Here is a 20,184-nt window from a genome sequence, read left to right as displayed (position 1 = left end):
TAGTTAGCTGATTGAACAAGTGTGGAGACTCCAAGACTTCTGGCCCTACTTTAAGGAGGGTTTTGTATACTACTTTCCCCAATTCCAAGCACAAAGTGGAAGCATCTCAGGCTGCAATCAATAAATCTAATGTTTGCAAGTAAAACACGTTCCTCTCAAAGAAGAAACAAACAGAGAAAGGGAAAACGTAACACAAATGGGAAAAGATGGAAACAGAATCACCCGAATCAAGTTTATGCAATGAAGTTGAATGTGTCACCATCTCCAGTCTGGCATACCTATGCACCACCAGCTCAGTTCTGCATGACAACCAGTCTTGAGAGTTCTCATCCAATGCTCCATTCAACCTGAAGGACCAGTCAGCAGAGTTCTCTAGCTGCCCACAAGGTTCACAAAGCTTTCTCCCCCCACCCCTACCTCCACCCCCTTGCATCTCCTTTCTCAAGAACGTTGCTTATGGAGATGCTTGAAAGAGGATATAAATTAGGTAACTCTTTTACTACACATCAACTTTCTCTACTCCCTACTTCAAATACTCCCCAGGATATACACTGAGTTATAACACTGAGAAACATTTGACTATTATAGTCAGCCAGCCCCACCTTCTCCAAGCATTTTTTTAAAAGTAGGAGTATTGCTATGTATTCAGCCATTAATTAGGCTGATTGAATTGGGCATGAACTCCATCTTACTTTTTTTTCATATTTTATAATTTTATTTATTGAATCACCGTGAGAGTAGTTACAAAGCTTTCGGATTTAAGTCTCAGTCATATAATGAAACACCCATACCTTCACCAGTGCCCATTTTACACCACCAACCCCCCCAATATATCCCCAATCCCACACCCTCCCCCTACCTGTGGGGCAGATGATTTCCACATTACTCTCTCTCTACTCTGATTACATTCAATATTTTGACACCACATCCACCATTATTATTTGGGATTTTACCACAACACTCAGATCTGCTCAAAAGGCAACCGTAGACAATTTTTTTTCTATTGCTGGTTATGAATAACATATGATGTATCGTGGCTGCAGTTGTGGTTCTGTGATTTTGAAATTCCAAAATTTTAACAATTAAATCTGGAGGGATTTCTGCCAAAAGCTGCTGGGTTTCGAGATTTGTTCCTGAGTCTCTGGGATCATGGTCATTAAACAGCTTGATCAGGAGCCAGAGAGATAGTTCGTGGGCAGCGACTCGGGGTCTTGTTGGGGTAGAGAGGAAAGGGCCGCTCCACCCCCATCCTGTGAGGCCCCGTGTGTCTTGTCACTGTGGGCCCAAACCTGACTGTCCAATGTTCTCTGGAAGATGGTGGCCACCGAGCTGCCAAGGGGGAGCAGGTGGAAGGACAACACCCTTTCCCCCCTGGGGTGGTCCGGCGCTGGTAACCCATTGCGGGGACTGGGCACATTTCTGCCAAAAGCCAAAAGGTTTTGAGATTTATCTCTGAGTCTCTGGGATCATGGCTGTTAAGCAGTTTGATCAGGAACCAGAGAGGCCATGCCTCCAATTATATAGCTGAGTCGGAGGTGGTTTGTGGGTGTGTCTCCCACATACCTAACTCTTGGCCGTTTACTTTCTTGGTAAACTTTGCCCCAAGATTTTGGGGTCTTGCCAAAGGCACAGCAGCAATTTTGGGGTATCTGAAAGTCTGAAGGTGCCATCAGGCTGCTGATGCACTTGCCTCACAGGTACAGATTGACCTGCTGGCGGCACCCTGCCCTCTTCTTCTTTGATTCTTATAGCTCTACTTAGGATTAATTTTCTACTGCATGTAATTGAAAGGTCTTGTGGGCTCATCATTACCTTCTAGCTCAAAATCATTAACTCATCTATTTATTTGTTCTTGTTATTTTATTTTTTAAAGTTTTCCACAATAATTTATTACACTCAGTATTCAAATACCAATTCCACCACCATTACACCTTCCCACCACCATTATTTTGTATTTTACCACCGCCACCCAAGCCTGCCCCAAGGTGCTAAATAATTTGTTTTGTATTGCTTTTTTTAGTAATCCACTAAAAATGATCCAAGAAATTTTCCTTAGAGGAAAGTGTGTGAAAATTTTCGTATCTTACCAGGCAGCCATTAAGTCCTTGTAAAGAGATGATTTATTATGTATATATAAGAATTCCTGTATCATAAGCTAATTCTAATTTTTGAATCAGTACCATTCCGTTTTCAAGAAAATTGTAACAGTTTACATTCCCACTAACAAGAGTAGCACTGCATTGTAGCACTGTCCTCTCATTGTTTATTGATTAGCTCAAGCCCAGTAACGTCTCCATTGTGAGACGTGTTGTTACTGTTTTTGGCATATCCAATACATCATGGATAGCTTGCCAGGCTTTGCTGCGCAATAGTCGAGATACTCTCGGTAGCTTGCCAGACTCTCCAAGAGGGGCGAAGGAATTGAACCCGGATCGGCCGGGTGGGCCACATGCAAGGCAAATGCCCTACCCTTGTGCTACCATTCCACGTTTCAATTTCTCCACATCCTCATTTGATTGAGATGGGATTGGTTGCCTTTTACTTTACACTCCATCCAATGTGGTGTGCTACTCTTGCTACATCAGTGGTGCAGACTACGAGATGTCACTCCAGAAATTCTAAAATTTTTAATTGGGTGATACAGCTGGAGCTAAATTTTTAACTGAATGGTGACTTTGGAATCTGGAGGCATCTCTGCTTATGTATTTTTCAAGACACTGCACTGTAGCACTGTCCTCCCATCATACATCAATTTTCTCAAACAGGCACTAGTAACGTCTCCATTGTGAGATTTGTTGTTACTGTTTTTGGCAACAAACATTTATTAATTTGATATGGTCAGGTGACTGAGTACCATGTAGCTTGACCCTCAGTTGTGTTGACTTAAAGTCAAGGTGTTGGCTGATGCAGCACTTCTCATCTGAGGCTCCAGAGTCTCTTTTAAACATATTCGTTGTTGACCAAATTTAATGAAATTTAATGAAATAGAGGCTCTTATTGTCTCAGTAAATACTCAAAGTTTTTAGTGAGAACTTACAGTTTGTAGTGAGTAATGGCTGAACTACTGGTTCTTCAAATCTAGGGACAGTCCTCCATTCCTCCATTAGCTGTTCCCAGCACAGCTGAGATAGTATTCTTCCTTGAAACCAGCAGGAACTCATCTCAACCCCTAAACTCTGATATGTTCAAATGCCTCTGACTTTCTTCTGTTGCTACCAGTCTCCCTGCACCCCCCCTCCCTGCCCCCGTTGTCACTATTTGGTTCATTGAAAGGTTTAACCTGATTAGATTTGACACACACAGATAAACTACATAATTTAAGGTTCATTGAGCTGCAAATTCATAAAGTTGTCAAATTTCCTTCACAGTGGTTGCAGATTAGTGTTTAAACAGCTGTGGTTCCATGGGTGATGGGGTCATTTTGGAATTCTGCCAACCACAACCCCCTTAGTGGAACAATATGCAGCTGTGAAAATGAGCAAGCAGGAGTTCAGCAAACAGTGTTGTTGTGCTCTTCACAGTACACTGCGATACTGAAGAAAGCTAGGAGGAAAGAATTTCAGTGTACAACTTTTTGTATGAGAAAGTAGGTGAAAACAGGTAACATAACATTTTTGTTACTCTCAAAGAGAAAGAAAAGAAGTACATATTTATATATACACACATATCACATGTATATGTGTGTACTAGAATGGAACTATATTTCACAATATATATGCAGTATATGTAAATATGCACTCATGCACTCATGTTTTATGTATTTATAAACACATACGTATAGCACTGTAGCACTGTCCTCCCATTGTTCATTGATTTGCTTGAGCAGGCACCAGTAACGTCTCCATCGTGAGACTTGTTGTTACTGTTTTTGGCATATCGAATACGCCACAGGGAGCTTGCCAGGCTCTGATGTGCGGACGGGATACTCTTGGTAGCTTGCCAGGCTCTCTGAGAGGGACGGAGGACTAGAACCAAGGTTGGCCGTGTGCAAGGCAAACACCCTACCTGCTGTCCTATCGCTCTAGGGCTATATATACATATATATAGACTAACACTACTTTGAACATGGGTGTGCAAATAGAACCTCACAATCTTGCTTTCAGTTTTTTTAATATACAAGCAGAAGTAGAATTCCGATATCCTAAGCTAATTCTAATTTTTGAATCAGTACCATTTCATTTTCCAGAAAATTGGATCAGTTTATATTCCCACTAACAAGAGGTCAAGTTTCAATTTCTCCACGACCTCACCAATACTTGTTACTTTCTGTCCCCTGCCCACCCCCCACCGCCAGGACTAGTCTTAATTGGCGCAGGCTTGCTCATACATTTTTACAAGCCAACTCAAATCCTTTTGGAGAAAGGTGGAAAAAACTAACATCAAAAACCGATAGGGGCCTGAGAGATAGTAAAGAGGATAGGGTGTTTGCCTTGCATGCAACTGATCCAAGTTCAATCCCTGGCACCTCATGTGGTTCCCCTGGAACTGCACGGAGTGATCCTTGAGTGCAGTGAGAAGTAAGCCCAGAACACTGTTGGGGTGAGGGCCCCCATTTCTCCCACCTTGAAAAAAAAAACCTGCTAACTTGCTAACAGTTTTTTCTTTTTTCTGGTTACAAATTTAAGCTGTAACAAGTTCTCAAAATCAGCTGTTCCAGGCACCCTCTTTTCCTTTATTGACACCCATTCTAGTGAGGTCTTGTGTTAACATTTTGCAATTTTCTGTGATTTTGGACTATTTGGTCATAGTGTTTCATGTATATTAGTCTTGTTAGCTCAGGGTGTGAATTTAGTCGTAAGAGCATGGTTTATACTTTTTTGAATTATCTAATGCAATGATGTTATCTTTAAAAATGCTTCCTTTTTATAGTATAGTCACTACAGTGCAACTTTTGCTTGCTGACTGTCAGAGCACTTAGCACTTTGAGAATTGCAGGAACCGACTCTCATTTGGTCTATCATCAAAAGATGAACTCCCTTCATTATGGTGTTCTCTGCAGCGAAGCTGCCTACTTATCAGACATTCTTGTATAAGGACAAGAGTATAAGGTCGTGGTAGGAAAGGCCCATTTCAACGGTAGCATGGATTTTGGTTTTAGTCCAATATTTGGGGACCACTTCTTCATATCCTGGGTGAAAGACAGGCACCGAAATTCCTGAAAGTATCTCTTCTTCTGGGTTCTATGGGGATCAACTCATCACTCTGATTGGGATTGTCCTGATTTTAAAACCATAAGACCCGTGTTTTATGTTTTTTTTAATTTAAAAAGTTATTTCAAATGACTCAAAGTTCTGTGTGTTTGAAGCCCAGTCGTTTCAGGCTGTAATGCCGACATCCACGATCCAGGAGGGGAAAGCTGACATCTGTCATTACCTTCCTTTCACACGTTTTCTCTTTGGGCTACAAGGCCATGCCTGAGCCCGGCCAACATTCAAACTACAAGTCCCAGCATGCAACGCAGCCGCTTCCGGGACGGCCAAGGCAGCCCAGGCGCTCTCAAGCCTGTGTCCTCGTAGGCGGAGCCCGTGCGCGCTGACGTCAGCACGCGGGCGCCGCACTCCTAGCGTTCCACCGCGCGCCCTTCGATGTTGCCAGTGTCCCGGGGTTTGCAAGGGTCTCGGGCGGGCTGATACTTGCACCTATTTTTTAATTCCCCGCCACCCTACTTTTTTTTTTCCCTCGGGGAGCAGCGGTGGTTAAAGATCCCGTGGGACCGGGAAGGGGCCGCCTCTCCCTCTGCCCGGCCCAGCATGGACAAAGTGTGTGCAGTGTTTGGTGGCTCCCGGGGCATCGGCAGGGCAGTGGCCCACCTAATGGCCCAGAAAGGCTATCGACTGGCCATCGTCGCCAGAAATCTGGAAGTGGCCAGGGCCACCGCCGCCGAGCTCGGCGGTAGGTACCGAAGTGGGCTTGCCCCGTGGTGTGTGTCTGCAACCCCACGCGCCCTTCATCTACCGGTTCGCCAGTGGCCCGGGTGGGCACTTTGGGGCGCTGAGATTGAGCCCTTCCGCCCTGAGCAGTCCCGAGTGTAGATAGCAGCTGGTGCAGACTCTGCAGCAGAATGCTGCCTCCAGGCAGCCTGCCGCCCGGGGACTCCCCCCCCCCCATCCCCCCCCCCCATACAAACACACCCACGATGGTTTCTTGGAGACAAAGCCCCGGGGAGAGGTCTTAGTTAGTCATCAGCACCCCAAAACCCGAGACTCGTGCTCCGTGCCCGCAGCAGCTGCAATGTTGAGGCGACTGGGGCAGAGTTAACCTTTGTATGTAGGGGAAAGGGTTGAGTGAGTGCTTGCTTGCGTGCGAGCTCCTTGGGGGGGCGTGGGGGGAGGGGAACACGGGATGTCTCGGGTGCCTGGCGCGGGGGGCTTCAGGCTCGCTTGCGGAGCCCCGAAGCGGGGTTTTATGGAGAAACTTTTGGGGTTTCTGCCAGTTTTGAGATGTGCCTGACTCCCCACCGTAAGTGTTCCTAAGTTACCCGACTGTTTCAGTGTCTTGCCAGCGCACATGTTGTGGTGGGTTCATGCTGCCAACTCCATTGCACTGCATCCACTCGGATCCTTGTTTATGAAGTAGGGCCCAGCAGTTCTCGATTTAAAGGCACTGGATGATGGGAGGAAGATGTGTGAAGGTGAGGGCGCTGCTTTTGGTTTAGGTCCTCGATTAGGTGCACCTCATTTACTATCAGGGAGGCACCTGGTGGCTGTGAACTTGGCAATGATTTGAGGGATTGCTTTGCTGACCCAGAGTCTCCCGTGCTAGAGTGAACTAGCCCGTGTTAGCGGTGAGGAGAGGATTCAACTCTTTGGAAGGAAAAAAGAAACTTGTAGGTTGCTGGGCAGCGTGGATTTCAGGGATGCATCTCGCGGTCATACTCATTGCTCCATGCTGGGACAAACGAATGATGAAGGGGAGCTCCTGATCAGGACACTGGGCATTAGTGTCTGCGGGACTAGGTGAAAGCCGTTGGTTGATCTTTGAAGAGTTGCTTGAAAGGTGTGGACCCAACACCTTTCAGGCGGAAGCCAGCTTGAGACAAAATTCTTTCTCACTGTCCTTTCTCGGAAGCCTGTGTTCAGGACTCATTGACTTTACATCCCGTCAATTGTATGTGACTTTCCAGGTAGCTCCTTTGTCTAAAGGTTTGCTGTGGCGTGGACAGATTCAACAGGGTCAGCCAGAAAAAAAGCAATTGTCTAGCGTTTAAAAAGAAAAAAAAGGGGGGGGTTCCCTTGGAGTGTTAAAATGGCAGATTATTAAAGAATGACTTCCTTTCCTTTGAAGAGTAATTCTTTAGGACTTAAAAGCTTTTTCCCCATGGATGTAATTTTAGCATTTTGCGGTTTTGTTTTGTTTTGGGGTCATATCCATCATGCTCAGGGCTCACTCCTGGCTCTGCTCTCAGGGATCACTCCAGGTGGGGCTTGGGGTACCATAGAGGGTGCCGGGGATCCGACCTGGGTTTGCTATGTGCAAGGTGATCGCCCTACCCGCTGTACGTTCTGACCCTAATTTCAGATTTTTTATTTTTGGGGGGCAGGGGTTTGGGCCACACCAGGCAATGCTCCGGGGTTACTTCTAGTTCTGCAACCAGGAATTATTCCTGCCTGTGTTTTGGGTACCATATGGGATGCCGGGGATTGACCTGGGTAGGCTGGATGCAAGGCAAGTTTCCTACCTGCTGTACTATCACCGTGGTCCTAAATTTCAGCATTTTTAAAATATGTTTTGTTTCATCTCCGTTTATGGCCAGGCTTGAATAGTCATTATGATATAATCAGATTACATTATAATATATTTGATCTGTTGTAGTATATATAAAATACTTTATATGTGAAGGAAAAGCAAAGGAAAAGAAATGTTAGAATTTATGCCATTTCAGGAAAGTCATCAAAAAACTAACAGAATTAGATATGTATTTCCATAAAAGAATATAAGACAGACAACTTGAATCAGGGCCTTGAGTTCAGTGTCAAGGATAGAAGCTCTTAGGTGAATCTCTACAAAACATTAGAAACACAAACTGTGCCCTTCCCAACTTTTCTAGTGGTAGTTGAGAAAGGTTTTGAGCTCAACATTCTATATATTTTTTTTTTTTGCTCCTTGTTTCCCACCTCAGTTTTATTAGACCAAATGAACTTGAGAGTAGAAACCTATGACTTAATCATTTATCTTTGTGTTCTTGATCACTGCAGGCCCACCTCATAGTAGGTGCTTAACAAGTGTGTGTTCAGTAACTTTTAAATTGCAAGCTGCAGTTTATAATTAATTTTAATCCAGATTTGTTCCATAGGACAGCATTTGGCATTTAGCTGTGATGTTGCCAAAGAACATGATGTTCAAAATACATTTGAAGACATCGAGAAACATTTGGGTCCAGTTAATTTCTTGGTCAATGCAGCTGGAATTAACAGGTTAGTCACAAATTAAGGACTTTAATGTGTGCCCTCCCTCAAGGTCTCTTTGATTAGTATTATATATTAAGTTGTTTTGACTTTAACTGGAGAAAAAGTGAAATATTTCAAAACTTGATCTGTCAGTTTTTGCTGTTCTTTTATGTTGAGTGATAATAAATAATAAGGCTTCGATTTAATTTTAAAGTCACCCCCATATTGAGTTGTAGAACTTCTCCCACCACTTTAGACCAACATTCAACACTTTCATACTTGAGGACTCACCCCTGTCTTGCAGACTGATACACAGACAGGCAGATAAAACCAATAGGTAAGTCAGTGGTTGTCCGCCTTTCTGAACAAAATTTTAGAAGGCTATTTCTTCCCAGTTAACAAGTACTTCCTCACAGGAACCATATTTCTGAGGTCTTTCACCATGAATAAGTTTTATTCTGGTAAAATGAGTTTTATCAGGTCATGAACTAAATTGAATCCGAGTGGGTATTTTTTTAGAAAAAGAGAAATTAAGCCTGGGGTATTTAGAACAATTTTCTCATTAAACCATACAGTATGGCAGTTGCTCAGTTTCTCCATGCTATTTTGGCAACCTGCCACTATGTTTTAGCAGTTCAGCGTGTTTGCTACCTTATATGTGGGGAGGGGAGGAAGGAACCTGGCTTCCAGGTGAGTCCCTTCTGCCTTATCTGCTGTGCAAACCGAAGGAAAATTGAACTCTCTATCCTATTATGTCTGTAATATTTATTTATTTATTTATTTTTTAGGGACAGCCTTTTAGTACGAACAAAAACTGAAGATATGATATCTCAGCTTCATACCAATCTCTTGGGTTCCATGCTGACTTGTAAAGTTGCCACGAAGACTATGATTCAAAAACAGGGAGGGTCAATTGTTAATATAGGTGAGTTTTCATGTATGTGAACTTAAGTCTTCTAGTACCTGGAAATACCCAAACATGTGAAACTTGGAAGAAGGGTATCTTCGTATGGGCAGGATTCATAGTACAGTGGGTAGGGCGCTTGCCTTCCACATGGCCCACTTGGATATGATCCTGGGCATCCCAGATGGTCCCTGAGTCCTTTCAGTGTGACCCCTGATTGCAGAACTACGAGGAAGCCCTGAACACACTAACATGGAAAAGAAAAGAAAGGTATCTTTGTATTTTTTCTGGAAAATGATTAGATTAGTGGATAAACTTGGAATTGTGGAGTCATATCCCTCCAGTGGCCCCAAAAGTGTTCAATTAATGAGATCACCATTTTCAAAACATAATAGCAAAGGATATGTGGTCAGTGACAGCAGACACCTGGCTTCAGTGTCCAGAGCACATCTGGGTTGACAGGGAGTGCCCACTGCTCAGAATCTAGAGCATTGTTTCTAGGCATGAGTGTGGTCCTAGTTTTCTAGTTATTGTGATCTTTAAAGAGAAATAAACTCTCTCCTGAGAGAGAACTGTATTGGCTTAAAATTATGAACAAGGGCTGGGGTGATAGCTCAGAGGGGTGAATGCAAATCTCTCACACACATGCCCCTGAATTCCACTACTGGCATTGTGTATGCCCCCTCAACCCTCACCCCCCAAAGTGTGACTCTAGCACCTTTGGGGAGACACCTATAAACATATAAAATAAAAATGAGCAAGGAATTGGAAAAGTTTAAATGGTTAGGGTTAAGAAGTAACAGTTACAGCAATTGTGTGGGTCATTGATAAGTCTAGGATAAAGTTAGAAGAGGATGCTTTCTTGTTTTTTGTTTCTATTTTTGGGGCCCACACCCAGTGGTGCTCAGGGCTTATTCCTGCTCTGTGGTCATGGATTACACCTGCTGGTGCTCCTATGTGGTGCTGGAGGTTAAACCCAGGTCAGTTGCATGCAAGGCCAGCTTGCACACCTAAATATCTCATATTTTTCCCTGAGAACCACCGGGAGTGTTTCCTGAGTGCAGAGCCAGAAGTAACCCCTAAGTATCACCAGGTGTGGTTCAAATTTAAAAAAATATAAGTGCAAAATGGCTTTAATTTAATTTTTTTTTTTGTAATTTGAAAATATCCATACCATTTCCCTTTCAGTTTTAATTTTTTTGTGTGTGTGGACTTGGGGGAATGCCATAACTGGTGGTGCCCAGGGCTTGCTTCTGGTTCTGCACTGGTATATAAAGTAGAAAATATTTTATATTGGAGGTGTTGATTATGCCATAAAAGTACCTGAAACATTTTTCTAAACTTCTTAAACATTATAAATTTAAATTACTTTTCAAAACTTATGTGGGGTTTTTGATTAATTTTTATATCATAAGTGTAGGTCACCAGTGCAGAAAATTACCTTCCCACTTCTTTTGTTAGAATGTTTTTGCTTGCAGTTGATCTTTGAATTATAGATGAGTTTTGGCCACCCAAGAATCTTTAGTAGGCAATACAAGTTATGTTATGTCACTGAATGTATTAAATTTCAATTTTACAAAGAGTATATAATTGAAGCTTGCTTAATTTAAATTGACAGTCATTCAGATTAATTTGATTTATTTTTAAATGAACTTTTTAAAGTAGAAATGAATTCTTATGTCTGTGTTGTAGAATTGTCAAATCAATCGGCCTTTTTCTGGCCTTTTCTGGTTTTAAACTCTTACTAGTAAAAACCTTTATCAATGCTTTTTATCATATTGTTTCTATTCAGACATTAGTGTGGTATTCTTTCACTTACTGGATCAGTTCTCAAACGTCTACCTGACATTCAAAGTGCTATATAAGCTTCTTTAATATCCGATTTTCTGTATTTATCTGGAGCAGATGCAGACTCAATAAATTGTATTATGGCTATGTTATGACCATGATTAGAATTTCTAATTTTAACAAAGGATAAGTAAAGTAAGTAAAGGCCCTCCCGTTGATCATGGATTTGCTCGAGCGGGCCCAGTAACGTCTCCATTGGAGACTTTGTTGTTACTGTGTCTGGCATATCGAATACTCTCGGTAGCTTGCCGGGCTCTCCGAGAGGGGTGGAGGAATCGAACTCGGGTCGGCCATGTTGGCTGCGTGCAAGGCAGACGCCCTACCCACTGTGCTATCGCTCCAGCCTCAAGGCAAAAAATTTTTCCCCTGTCATTTTTTTGTATGTTTCTTATGAATTATATGAATATTCATATAACCTCTAAGGTTTGACTTGAATTTATGTTCTTTTTTTTTTCTAGGAAGTATAATTGGTTTAAAGGGCAATGCTGGCCAGACTGCGTACAGTGCCAGTAAAGGAGGATTAGTTGGATTTTCACGTGCTCTTGCTAAAGAAGTAGCAAGGAAGAAAATAAGAGTAAACGTAGTTGCACCAGGTTAGTGGGGAAAAAAAGTTTTTTTTTTTAAAACAAAATATGTGCATTATGAGTATATCCAAAAAAGGCAAGGATTGTTCTTGTGTTTGAGGTACATCAGCAGCATCAAACACTTCTCAGAGGGTATTGGAAAGGGAACATGGAATATGTGCTGTACTAAGTAGACAAATGTAGGAGGGTATAACTGTAGCCCAAGACTTACACTGCCAAGCTGTGTGCCACCCTCCAGTGACCCATAGTTGTTTTGTTTGCAAAAGTCATGTTTTATGAACCACATAAATCGTACTTAAGAACACAATGCATCCTAACAAATCACTGACATCCTATTTTACAATCACCTCCTTCAACTTAAATTTCTAGGATCTGCTAAGTAAGAGAGAAAGAGGGATGACTGTGAATGTTAACATATATGAATCATTTTAAAGGCAGAGTTAGAAAACCCCTACACCTAGACGAAAATGATAGCTCATGAATTGGGGGACTTCTGTGGCATCTTAACTCAGAGGGCGAAGTTGATCAAATCCCTCTGTGTGAAAAAGTAGCAAAGTTACAGTTTCAGATCTCCATGTTTGATGTTCAAACACTCTGGGCCTCAGGGGAACTGAAAAATTGCTGCTCCCAATTATCTAGCAAAAGACTCAGTGCTGGTGCAGTGTGCTTAGTTTAAAGATAATGCAAACAGATAAGATGTCCTTCAAATATGTACAGAAAAACATACTAAACTTTCCTAAATGTGAAATGCAAAATATCTGTGACAGTCTAACTCTTGCCAAAACAGGGCTTGAAAAGTTGAGTATGGAGGTTTGAGTCAGTGATTTTAAAGTCTGTCAGAAATGTCAAGCAGCATCCCAGCATCCAGACCAGCTCCGCATGTATAAAATTAGTTCCAGTCCAGTTAGGAATATAAGATGGAAATTGTGACTGTGGGCTAGAGCAATAGTACAATGGGTTGGGTGTCTGCCTTATAAATGGCTGACCCAAGTTCACTCCCTGGCCATCTCTGGTATCCCCGAGCCCCACCAGGAGTGATCCCTGAGCACAGAGGCAGGAGTAAGCCCTGATCATTGCCGGATGTGGCCCCAAAACCTAAATAAATAAAAGAAAAACTTTTGTTTTAAAAAAAAGGAAAATTGTGGCTGCTGCTTCAAATATCTGTGATCCCACAAACAGACATTGAGATAAAGTAGGTACCAGTTGTAAGAAAATATTATTGTTCAATAGCTACTCCGCAAATATACTAACATTAACATCATAGTATATTTCAAAATGAGAACCATTTAGATATTGGGTACAGAGTTGCAGAGGATAAAACAAAGAATAATAGAAAAGATCTATACCAGGCTGATATTCAGTGCATTTTTTTCCCCAAAGTTAGATGAGGTCATTTATTCAGCAGATTGCTGACAGACTGTTGACTCTCAGTGTGAATTATATGGAGATGTGAGTAGATTCAAAGCTATTCAGTGGAGACACTGAATATTTCTTTGTGGTGGCGCCATTTAGCAGAACACAGGTGTGGGTTGTTTGACTGATTAAGGACTATCAGAAGAATACAAAAATTATAAGCTTTTTCTTAGGCCAAATAGGTATTCTTTAAAAGTCAAGAGCATATAGATATAATTTTTCATGTGTTTGTCTAAAAACATGTATATGTATAAAACTTACTAAAATAATCCATTGATTGTGGGGGTTTTTTTTTGGTTTGTTTTTGATTTGGGGATCTGCAGGGTTTACTTCGGGGTCTGCAATTAGGGATCACTCTTTGCTAGGCTTGGGGGACCATATGGAGTTCTGGGAATTGAACCCAGATTGGCCTTATCAAGGCAACCTCCCTACCTGCTGTCCTATCTTTCAAGCCCTTGATTGTGATTTTTAATTATGGAAAGAAAGCTATTAACTGACTTATAATTAGTATTCATAGATTTGTATCTGAGTATACAGTTCTAAAACTTGTTTAAAAAAAAAACTAACAAACTGGTTACTGCTTGAAAAGTCCTGTACTTTATATTTTAGAGATAAGTTCTTATTTTAAAATATCACACTAATTATTAATAAGAAGGAAAGAAGGGATATTAGATATTATTTATGTTTTGTAATTTAGGAGATTGCAACCTTGGAGAGTGACTTACCAAAACTGAGATACCTGGTGTCTGGCAGAACTGTTACTAAAAGCTTTATCTTTTGATTTCTAACTAGATAAACTTAAAAACAAAATAATGGCCCCTTATATTTCCTTTATATCTTCACTTTTTTTTTGGCTCTGTATTCTTTTGCTAATGTCCTTATCATTTGTCTTTCAGCAAGTTATTATTTTATAACATTACTTGGGTAGCACAGTAGCACTGTAGCACTGTCCTCCCGTTGTTCATCGATTTGCTCGAGCAGGCATCAGTAATGTCTCTATTATGAGACTTGTTACTGTTTTTGGCATATCGAATACATCACGGGTAGCTTGCTGGGTTTTTCCGTGTGGGTGGGATACTCTTGGTAACTTGCCAGGGTCTCTGAGAGACGGAGGAGTCGAACCTGGGTTGGCCGCAGCAAGGCAAATGCCCTACCTGCTGTGCTATCGCTCTGGCCCATTGCCTGGGTAATAGTAGGAAATAGAAAATGTGCTAAAATTCATATTTTTATTTTCATTCACTAGCTGGTGGGATAGAAATTTTGGTTATGTAAATACTTAGGTTTTGAATAAACTGACTCTTTTTCTTGTTCTCTACCAGTATGCCACAGAACAAAGTAGGACTTTGTTCTAGTTTACAAGGAGTATTTTGGGAGTTGGTAACCTATGAAAGAAGAGACACTGGGGTTTGATTCACAGGCTGTATGAAAGTGTAGGCTGGAACAGACCTTCCCCTCATGCCCATTTCATGTCACTATAGTTAGTGTTGGATGGATACTATAGTTAGTGTTCTCTTTGGCAATAAAGTTGAATCCGCAGGGATCATGGAGTTGTCAAAATGTGCTTGAGTGTTTTTTGCTCCACATGTCTTCATCCCGGTTCACTGTTCAGTCACAGAGACTAGCCAAATTCAGGCATTGCAAACCCATAAACATTTGATGAAGGCCTATGGTTTAGGTACTCACTTTTGCTCCCCCAAAGAAGGGAAAGAATAAATTCAAAGCTGCAGTGTTCTCTTGCTTTCTTTGTGTGTGCTTTAGGTAGCCTGCTTTATGTCAGGGTTAGCCTGCTGAGACAAATCATGAAGAAATGATTTGTAGTTTGGGGCTGCAACTATTTGTTTCTGTCTGGGGACTGTAATCATGTAGATAGTGCTGAGTTCATGGTGATTGAAAGGCTGAATTGTTTTTAAAATTTATTTTTATAAAGTTGGTCACAATAATTTACTGCATTCGGTATTCCAGTACCAATCCCATGACCATTACACCTTACCCAGCACCATTATTTCAAATTTTCCCAACCACCACCCAAGCCTGCCCAGTAGCAGGCCCTAAATAATTTATTCTGTATTGCTTTTTGTATTGTTTGTTATGAATAATCCTCTAAAAATGATCAAAAAAATTTCCTTAGAAGAAAGTGTATTTCACCCTGGAGCTATTAAGCCCTTTTGTAAGAGATTAGTAACATGTTGTTACAGATTGAGCCTTGTGTATATATACATATATACACATATATATACATATATACACACATATGTATATTTCATATATACACACACATATGTATATTTTATTTTATTTTATTTTTTTGCTCGAGATCAATTGCCTTCTACTTTATACACCAGCCAATGTGGTGTGCTCCTCCTGGTACATCAGTGGTGTAGAGTATGAGGTGTCACACCAGGAATTGTAAAATTTTAAATAGGGTGATGATACAGCTGGAGTTAAACTTTTACAGTGATAGTGACTTTGGGGTTCAGAGACATCTCTGCAGCTTGTAGATCTCTTCCAAGATTTATTTGTGAGTCTCTGGGTCATGGCCATTAATGAGCTTTTGTGGTGCCAGAGGCAGTTGGTGGGCATGACTGTGATGCCCCCAGAAGAATAGGAGGATGGGGGGAGGTCACCCGTCCCCAATTCCTTGAGGGCCTGGAAATTTCTGTCACAAAACATGCATACCTGAGTTTTTCAACAGATTGACTCATTCATGAATGATGCTTGTCCCGAACCTGTGGAGATCAGCCATGAGCATGGCAGAAATTGGGTTCTGGAGGTTTTCAGCTGATGGGGCTCAGTTTGGGCTGGTGGTGGGCTCACCTCCTCTCCTCCAGGGTGCCTCAGATAAGCCTCAAGGACTGAATGTTTTAAGGTTAATAGTGTAAGTATTCCTAACTTATAATAACTCTCTCGGAAGAATTGTTGGAGTACCTCTTTAATGCAAGGACTGTGCTTCCAAAATGACATAGATGATTGCGATATTGCTGTTAAAAAGAGCTAAGTATAGTGAGAAAGATAATTACAGTCTGGCATTAGGAATATATAGTAAGGTACACACATGATGCTATGGAAATGCTAGAAAAGGAAAGCTTAATTTTATCTAGAGTGAATTAGTTAACAAGACAATAAGTTTTTGTCCAGAGGGAAGTTAACAACTGAAAATGTGTCTGTACAGCCTTTCTTAAAGGCCTGACTTCCCAGGGACCAAAGAGATAAGACAGAGGTTAAGATGCTTGCATTGCACTTAGATGATCCTGGTTTGGTTCCCAGACTGTAAACTGACTTCCAAGCACCACCAGGAGTGATCCCTGAGCATTGCTGGATATGACAAAAATATGGCTTTTCAGTGCAATTTGAATCACAGAAAACATGTAATATGACTCAATATATGGCTGTTTAATAGGATGATCTTTATTGTGTTGTATTGGCTATAACTTATAAATAGTAGAAGTCATTGTATGAATATACTTAGATGGTCAGAAGCAAAGTACAATTTAAAATAGAATTGACTCTAGTCTGTTGATTATTAACTTTGCATAGTAATGTCAACCAGTTTCTTCTGAGATCTTTTAATAGAGCTTACAGGCAGCAGTATGAACAAATACCACCTTCAAATGGGATTTCCAGTTAAGGAAAACAGTTACAAAGCAATTCATGAGCAGGGAAAATAATAAACTAAGCTAATATTTGCTATCTCATATTATTGACATTTAAAAGATAAATTTGTTGCTAAGCTTTGGTATTTATTACTTTAAATATAAAATAAAATTTTCTCCCCCGGCCTCCTTTTTTTGTTATTTTGGGTCAAACCAGCAGTGCTCAGGGCTTACTCCTTGCTTTGTATTCAGGGATCACTCCTGGTGGTGCACTGGTGATTGAACCTGGGTTGGCCATGTGCAAGGCAAGGGCCCTATCCACTCTACCATTGCTCCCACCCATAAATATAAAATTCTACTACAGATAAATCTTATTGGAAAATATTGACTATAGGAAAGACAATATTTGACAAATTGGGAATAAGCTGATTAACTGTTTGGGGAAGAGAGCATAGAGAAATGGTTACAGATAAACAAAAGAATGGGAGTGACTGGGAGCACTGGGATGGGTGTGACTCGAAAAACCTAAGCTCCTTGTGGCAAGGGAGAAAGGACAAAGCAATGTTGTCCTACACATGACAGTTTTGAAATTGGCACCGTAATAGATACATTACTTTTCAATAAAGGTGTTTCTAATAGATAATGTCCAAAATTCAAAATTATTAAAGACACAGTGTCAAAACTGGGTCTTGTCCTGCCATCCATTTTTCTTTCCTTAAAAACAACCAACTACTGACAAGTTTCTTCCATGGTTCACATCCCATTGTGGGTGGGTGTGTGTTTTGTCCTGGGAAGACAGCTTGTATCATACTATTCACAATGTTCATACTTTGCTTTGTTTACAGAACAACATGTCTTTGTTGTGATTCTAATCAGCATCTTATTACACAGAGAAAGAGAAGGCTTCACTTTGGAAAATAACAGCTTAATGGAAAGATAACTCAGACACAACCCCCCATTACAGTGTAGTGTTCAGAATTGTCATCCACGACTGTAAAAAGCAACGCACACGTGTTCATGGGCTCTCCAGGAGGCTCTATCTCACTGCCCTCATTTTGTGCTCTAGAGCCGCTGTGTGTGGACTGGATCAGGACGGCTATTGGTCATTGGCAGGCAAAGGAAGGAACGAGAGCCAGTCTGGTTGTTCTCAAGAGCCGTTTATTCCAATCTTATCCCCGTTCTCTCCTGTTTCTCTCTGTCCTTCTCTCCCGGCCCCCCATATGGAACCCCTTTCTCCTGGCTCTCGCTCTGGATCGGATCTTGATCCCCCAACCCACTCTTACAGTCTAGTTAAATCCCCAAACCATGACAGGCTGGGCTTACAAATAGGTGTGGTAACAATCAATTGGGCTAAAGTTCTTCCCCTCCGGGGATGCTGCTTCTAATAGTTAATGAGATTCTCTTTCAGCAGGACGACCCACCCAAGGTTGGAATCCCATGGGTGTGTTTCTCCTCTCCTTGTCCAACAAACATATAAGCATTCATAGTATTAATCATTTTGTATGGACACAGTAAGAGATGCATTAAGCTTATAGAATTGCTCTCCTGGGGTCGTCCTGATCTCAGACTACAGAGCCCAGGCCAGACTAGTCTTTCGTATCCTTAGCAGGGTCCTAGTCTCGTTGTTACTTTTGGATCATGACAGCATTTGTCCATGATTAAGCTCTTATAGTTAAGAATTGTGGCATTTTGGTCAGGCCCATCCCAATGCCAGGGTAGCACATAGCTTACCACTTGCCCTGGTTCCATCCAGTCCCTCGTCGGGACCCTGCTTTGGGGGGCTCAGGAAGTGAAGGCAATTGAGACTTAAGTTGAAGAAAGCAGATGCCCGCGAATGAATAATATTTGAAGTCAATTAAATCCCAAGTTACAAAAGCATAATATTGTCTTCTTGTGTCTATACAAAAGGGCATTGCTTTAAAGTAAACTATTCAAAAGACATAAGGAGAGAAGAAAGGCAATATTAACTTACAATACAAGTTCAATGTCCTAGAAAGATCTGACCTTACAAATGAACAGAAACTGATTAGGGGAATAAGCTGATTAACTGTTTGGGGAAGAGAGCATAGAGAAGTGGTTACAGATAAACAAAAGAATGGGAGTGACTGGGAGCACTGGGATGGGTGTGACTCGAAAAACCTAAGCTCTTTGTGGCAAGGGAGAAAGGACAAAGCAATGTTGTCCTACACATGACAGTTTTGAAATTTTCATCATCCCATTCTCGTTAGAATTTTCTCCTTGACATGTGCTCTCACTCTTGCTTCTAGTACTCAGAAACAGGCTTTCTCTCTCTGTCCATCACCTTGTTCTGGATAGGTGATCTAAATGGAACATGATAAGATGTGGTCTTTCTTGACTCCTGCATCCCTTTAGTGGCTGAGTTGAAAGACAGTTGTCTGTGTTTTATGGGTGTATTTGCAATTTAACCTGTTGACTCTCAATGGGCATTTATATGGTTTCTGATCTCTTGCCATTCCAGCTGATAATCTGGGAGCAATCTTTGTACATTGATTTATTTTGCACATCTGTGAATGTATGAGCTTGGGACTCAGACTGCTAAGGCTCAAAGGATGTATGCATTTAAAGCTGCGATGAGTGGTATAGCATTGAGTATATTTCTATTTGTACCTGAAGTGTCCTCCCTGCTATCTTAGGCTGAGGAGGTTTTCTGTTTACACTTGGAGGAAACCTCATGGAGAAAAGCTTGCATAGCTGGGCAGCTGCACAAATCATAGTGTTCTGGGTGTTTTCTAGGCTGTTTTGTTTTAGGTTTTACACTCCTTCCTTCCCATTATGCTTCGCTGTTAGAGAGAAAAATTTATTCTGGTTAAAATCTTGACCGAGTTTGTAGCAACAGTCTTATTTATTCTTTTTAAAAGTGTCTGTGTTTGGGTTGGAGAGAGGGTACAGTGGGTAGGACACTTGCCATGCTGTGGCTGACCCAGGTTTGATCCCTGGCACCACAGATGGTCCTTGAGCAACGTCTGGAGTGATCCTGGAATAAGGAGACAGGAGTAAGCCCTGAGCATGAATGGGTGTGATCCCAAACCAAAATGAAACAAGCATCTGTGATCTCTTGCCATTTTAATTTTTATCTAGATCTAGAATCATATACAACAGAATGAGCATATGAGCCGATAGATGAGATCACAGTAAGCATTCTGCAACTGTTCATTCCAGTTGATTAAATTGCTAATGTCTTACTTTAATATAAAATCCCTGCTATATATAAAAATGTTCAAAAATAGAAATAGTGAGCTTGCAGTTTGTTAGTGAGGTGCTATTTATACTCAACTGTCAGCGAAAAATAGATAAAGGAAATACATTTCCTTTAGAGTTTCATCAAGAATAAATTCTCATTGGACCATGTACTTTTTTTTGTTTTGTTTTGTTTTGGGGCCACCCCCAGCAGTGCTCAGAGGTTGTTCCTGGCTGTGTGCTCTGGGATCACCGTTGGC

The 20,184-nt window shown here is 41.4% G+C and overlaps 1 protein-coding gene across 1 annotated transcript in view; it reads left to right on the top strand.

Annotated features, from left to right (window-relative positions):
• Positions 1-5,619: 5,619 nt before the first annotated feature.
• The window catches only part of CBR4 (carbonyl reductase 4), a 29,105-nt gene continuing 14,540 nt past the window's right edge, over positions 5,620-20,184 (top strand). Inside the window, exons 1-4 of the mRNA XM_056114198.1 lie at positions 5,620-5,892; positions 8,294-8,414; positions 9,176-9,312; positions 11,598-11,732. Coding sequence (XP_055970173.1) covers positions 5,751-5,892; positions 8,294-8,414; positions 9,176-9,312; positions 11,598-11,732 — 535 coding nt within the window. The 5' untranslated portion in view covers positions 5,620-5,750. The remainder of the gene's footprint in view (positions 5,893-8,293; positions 8,415-9,175; positions 9,313-11,597; positions 11,733-20,184) is intronic.

Source organism: Sorex fumeus, unplaced genomic scaffold (assembly GCF_029834395.1).
Source record: "Sorex fumeus unplaced genomic scaffold, SorFum_2.1 ptg000024l, whole genome shotgun sequence".
Taxonomy (NCBI): domain Eukaryota; kingdom Metazoa; phylum Chordata; class Mammalia; order Eulipotyphla; family Soricidae; genus Sorex; species Sorex fumeus.
The sequence above is the reverse complement of the archived record's forward strand: the minus strand, read 5'-3'. Positions and strand labels throughout refer to the sequence as shown.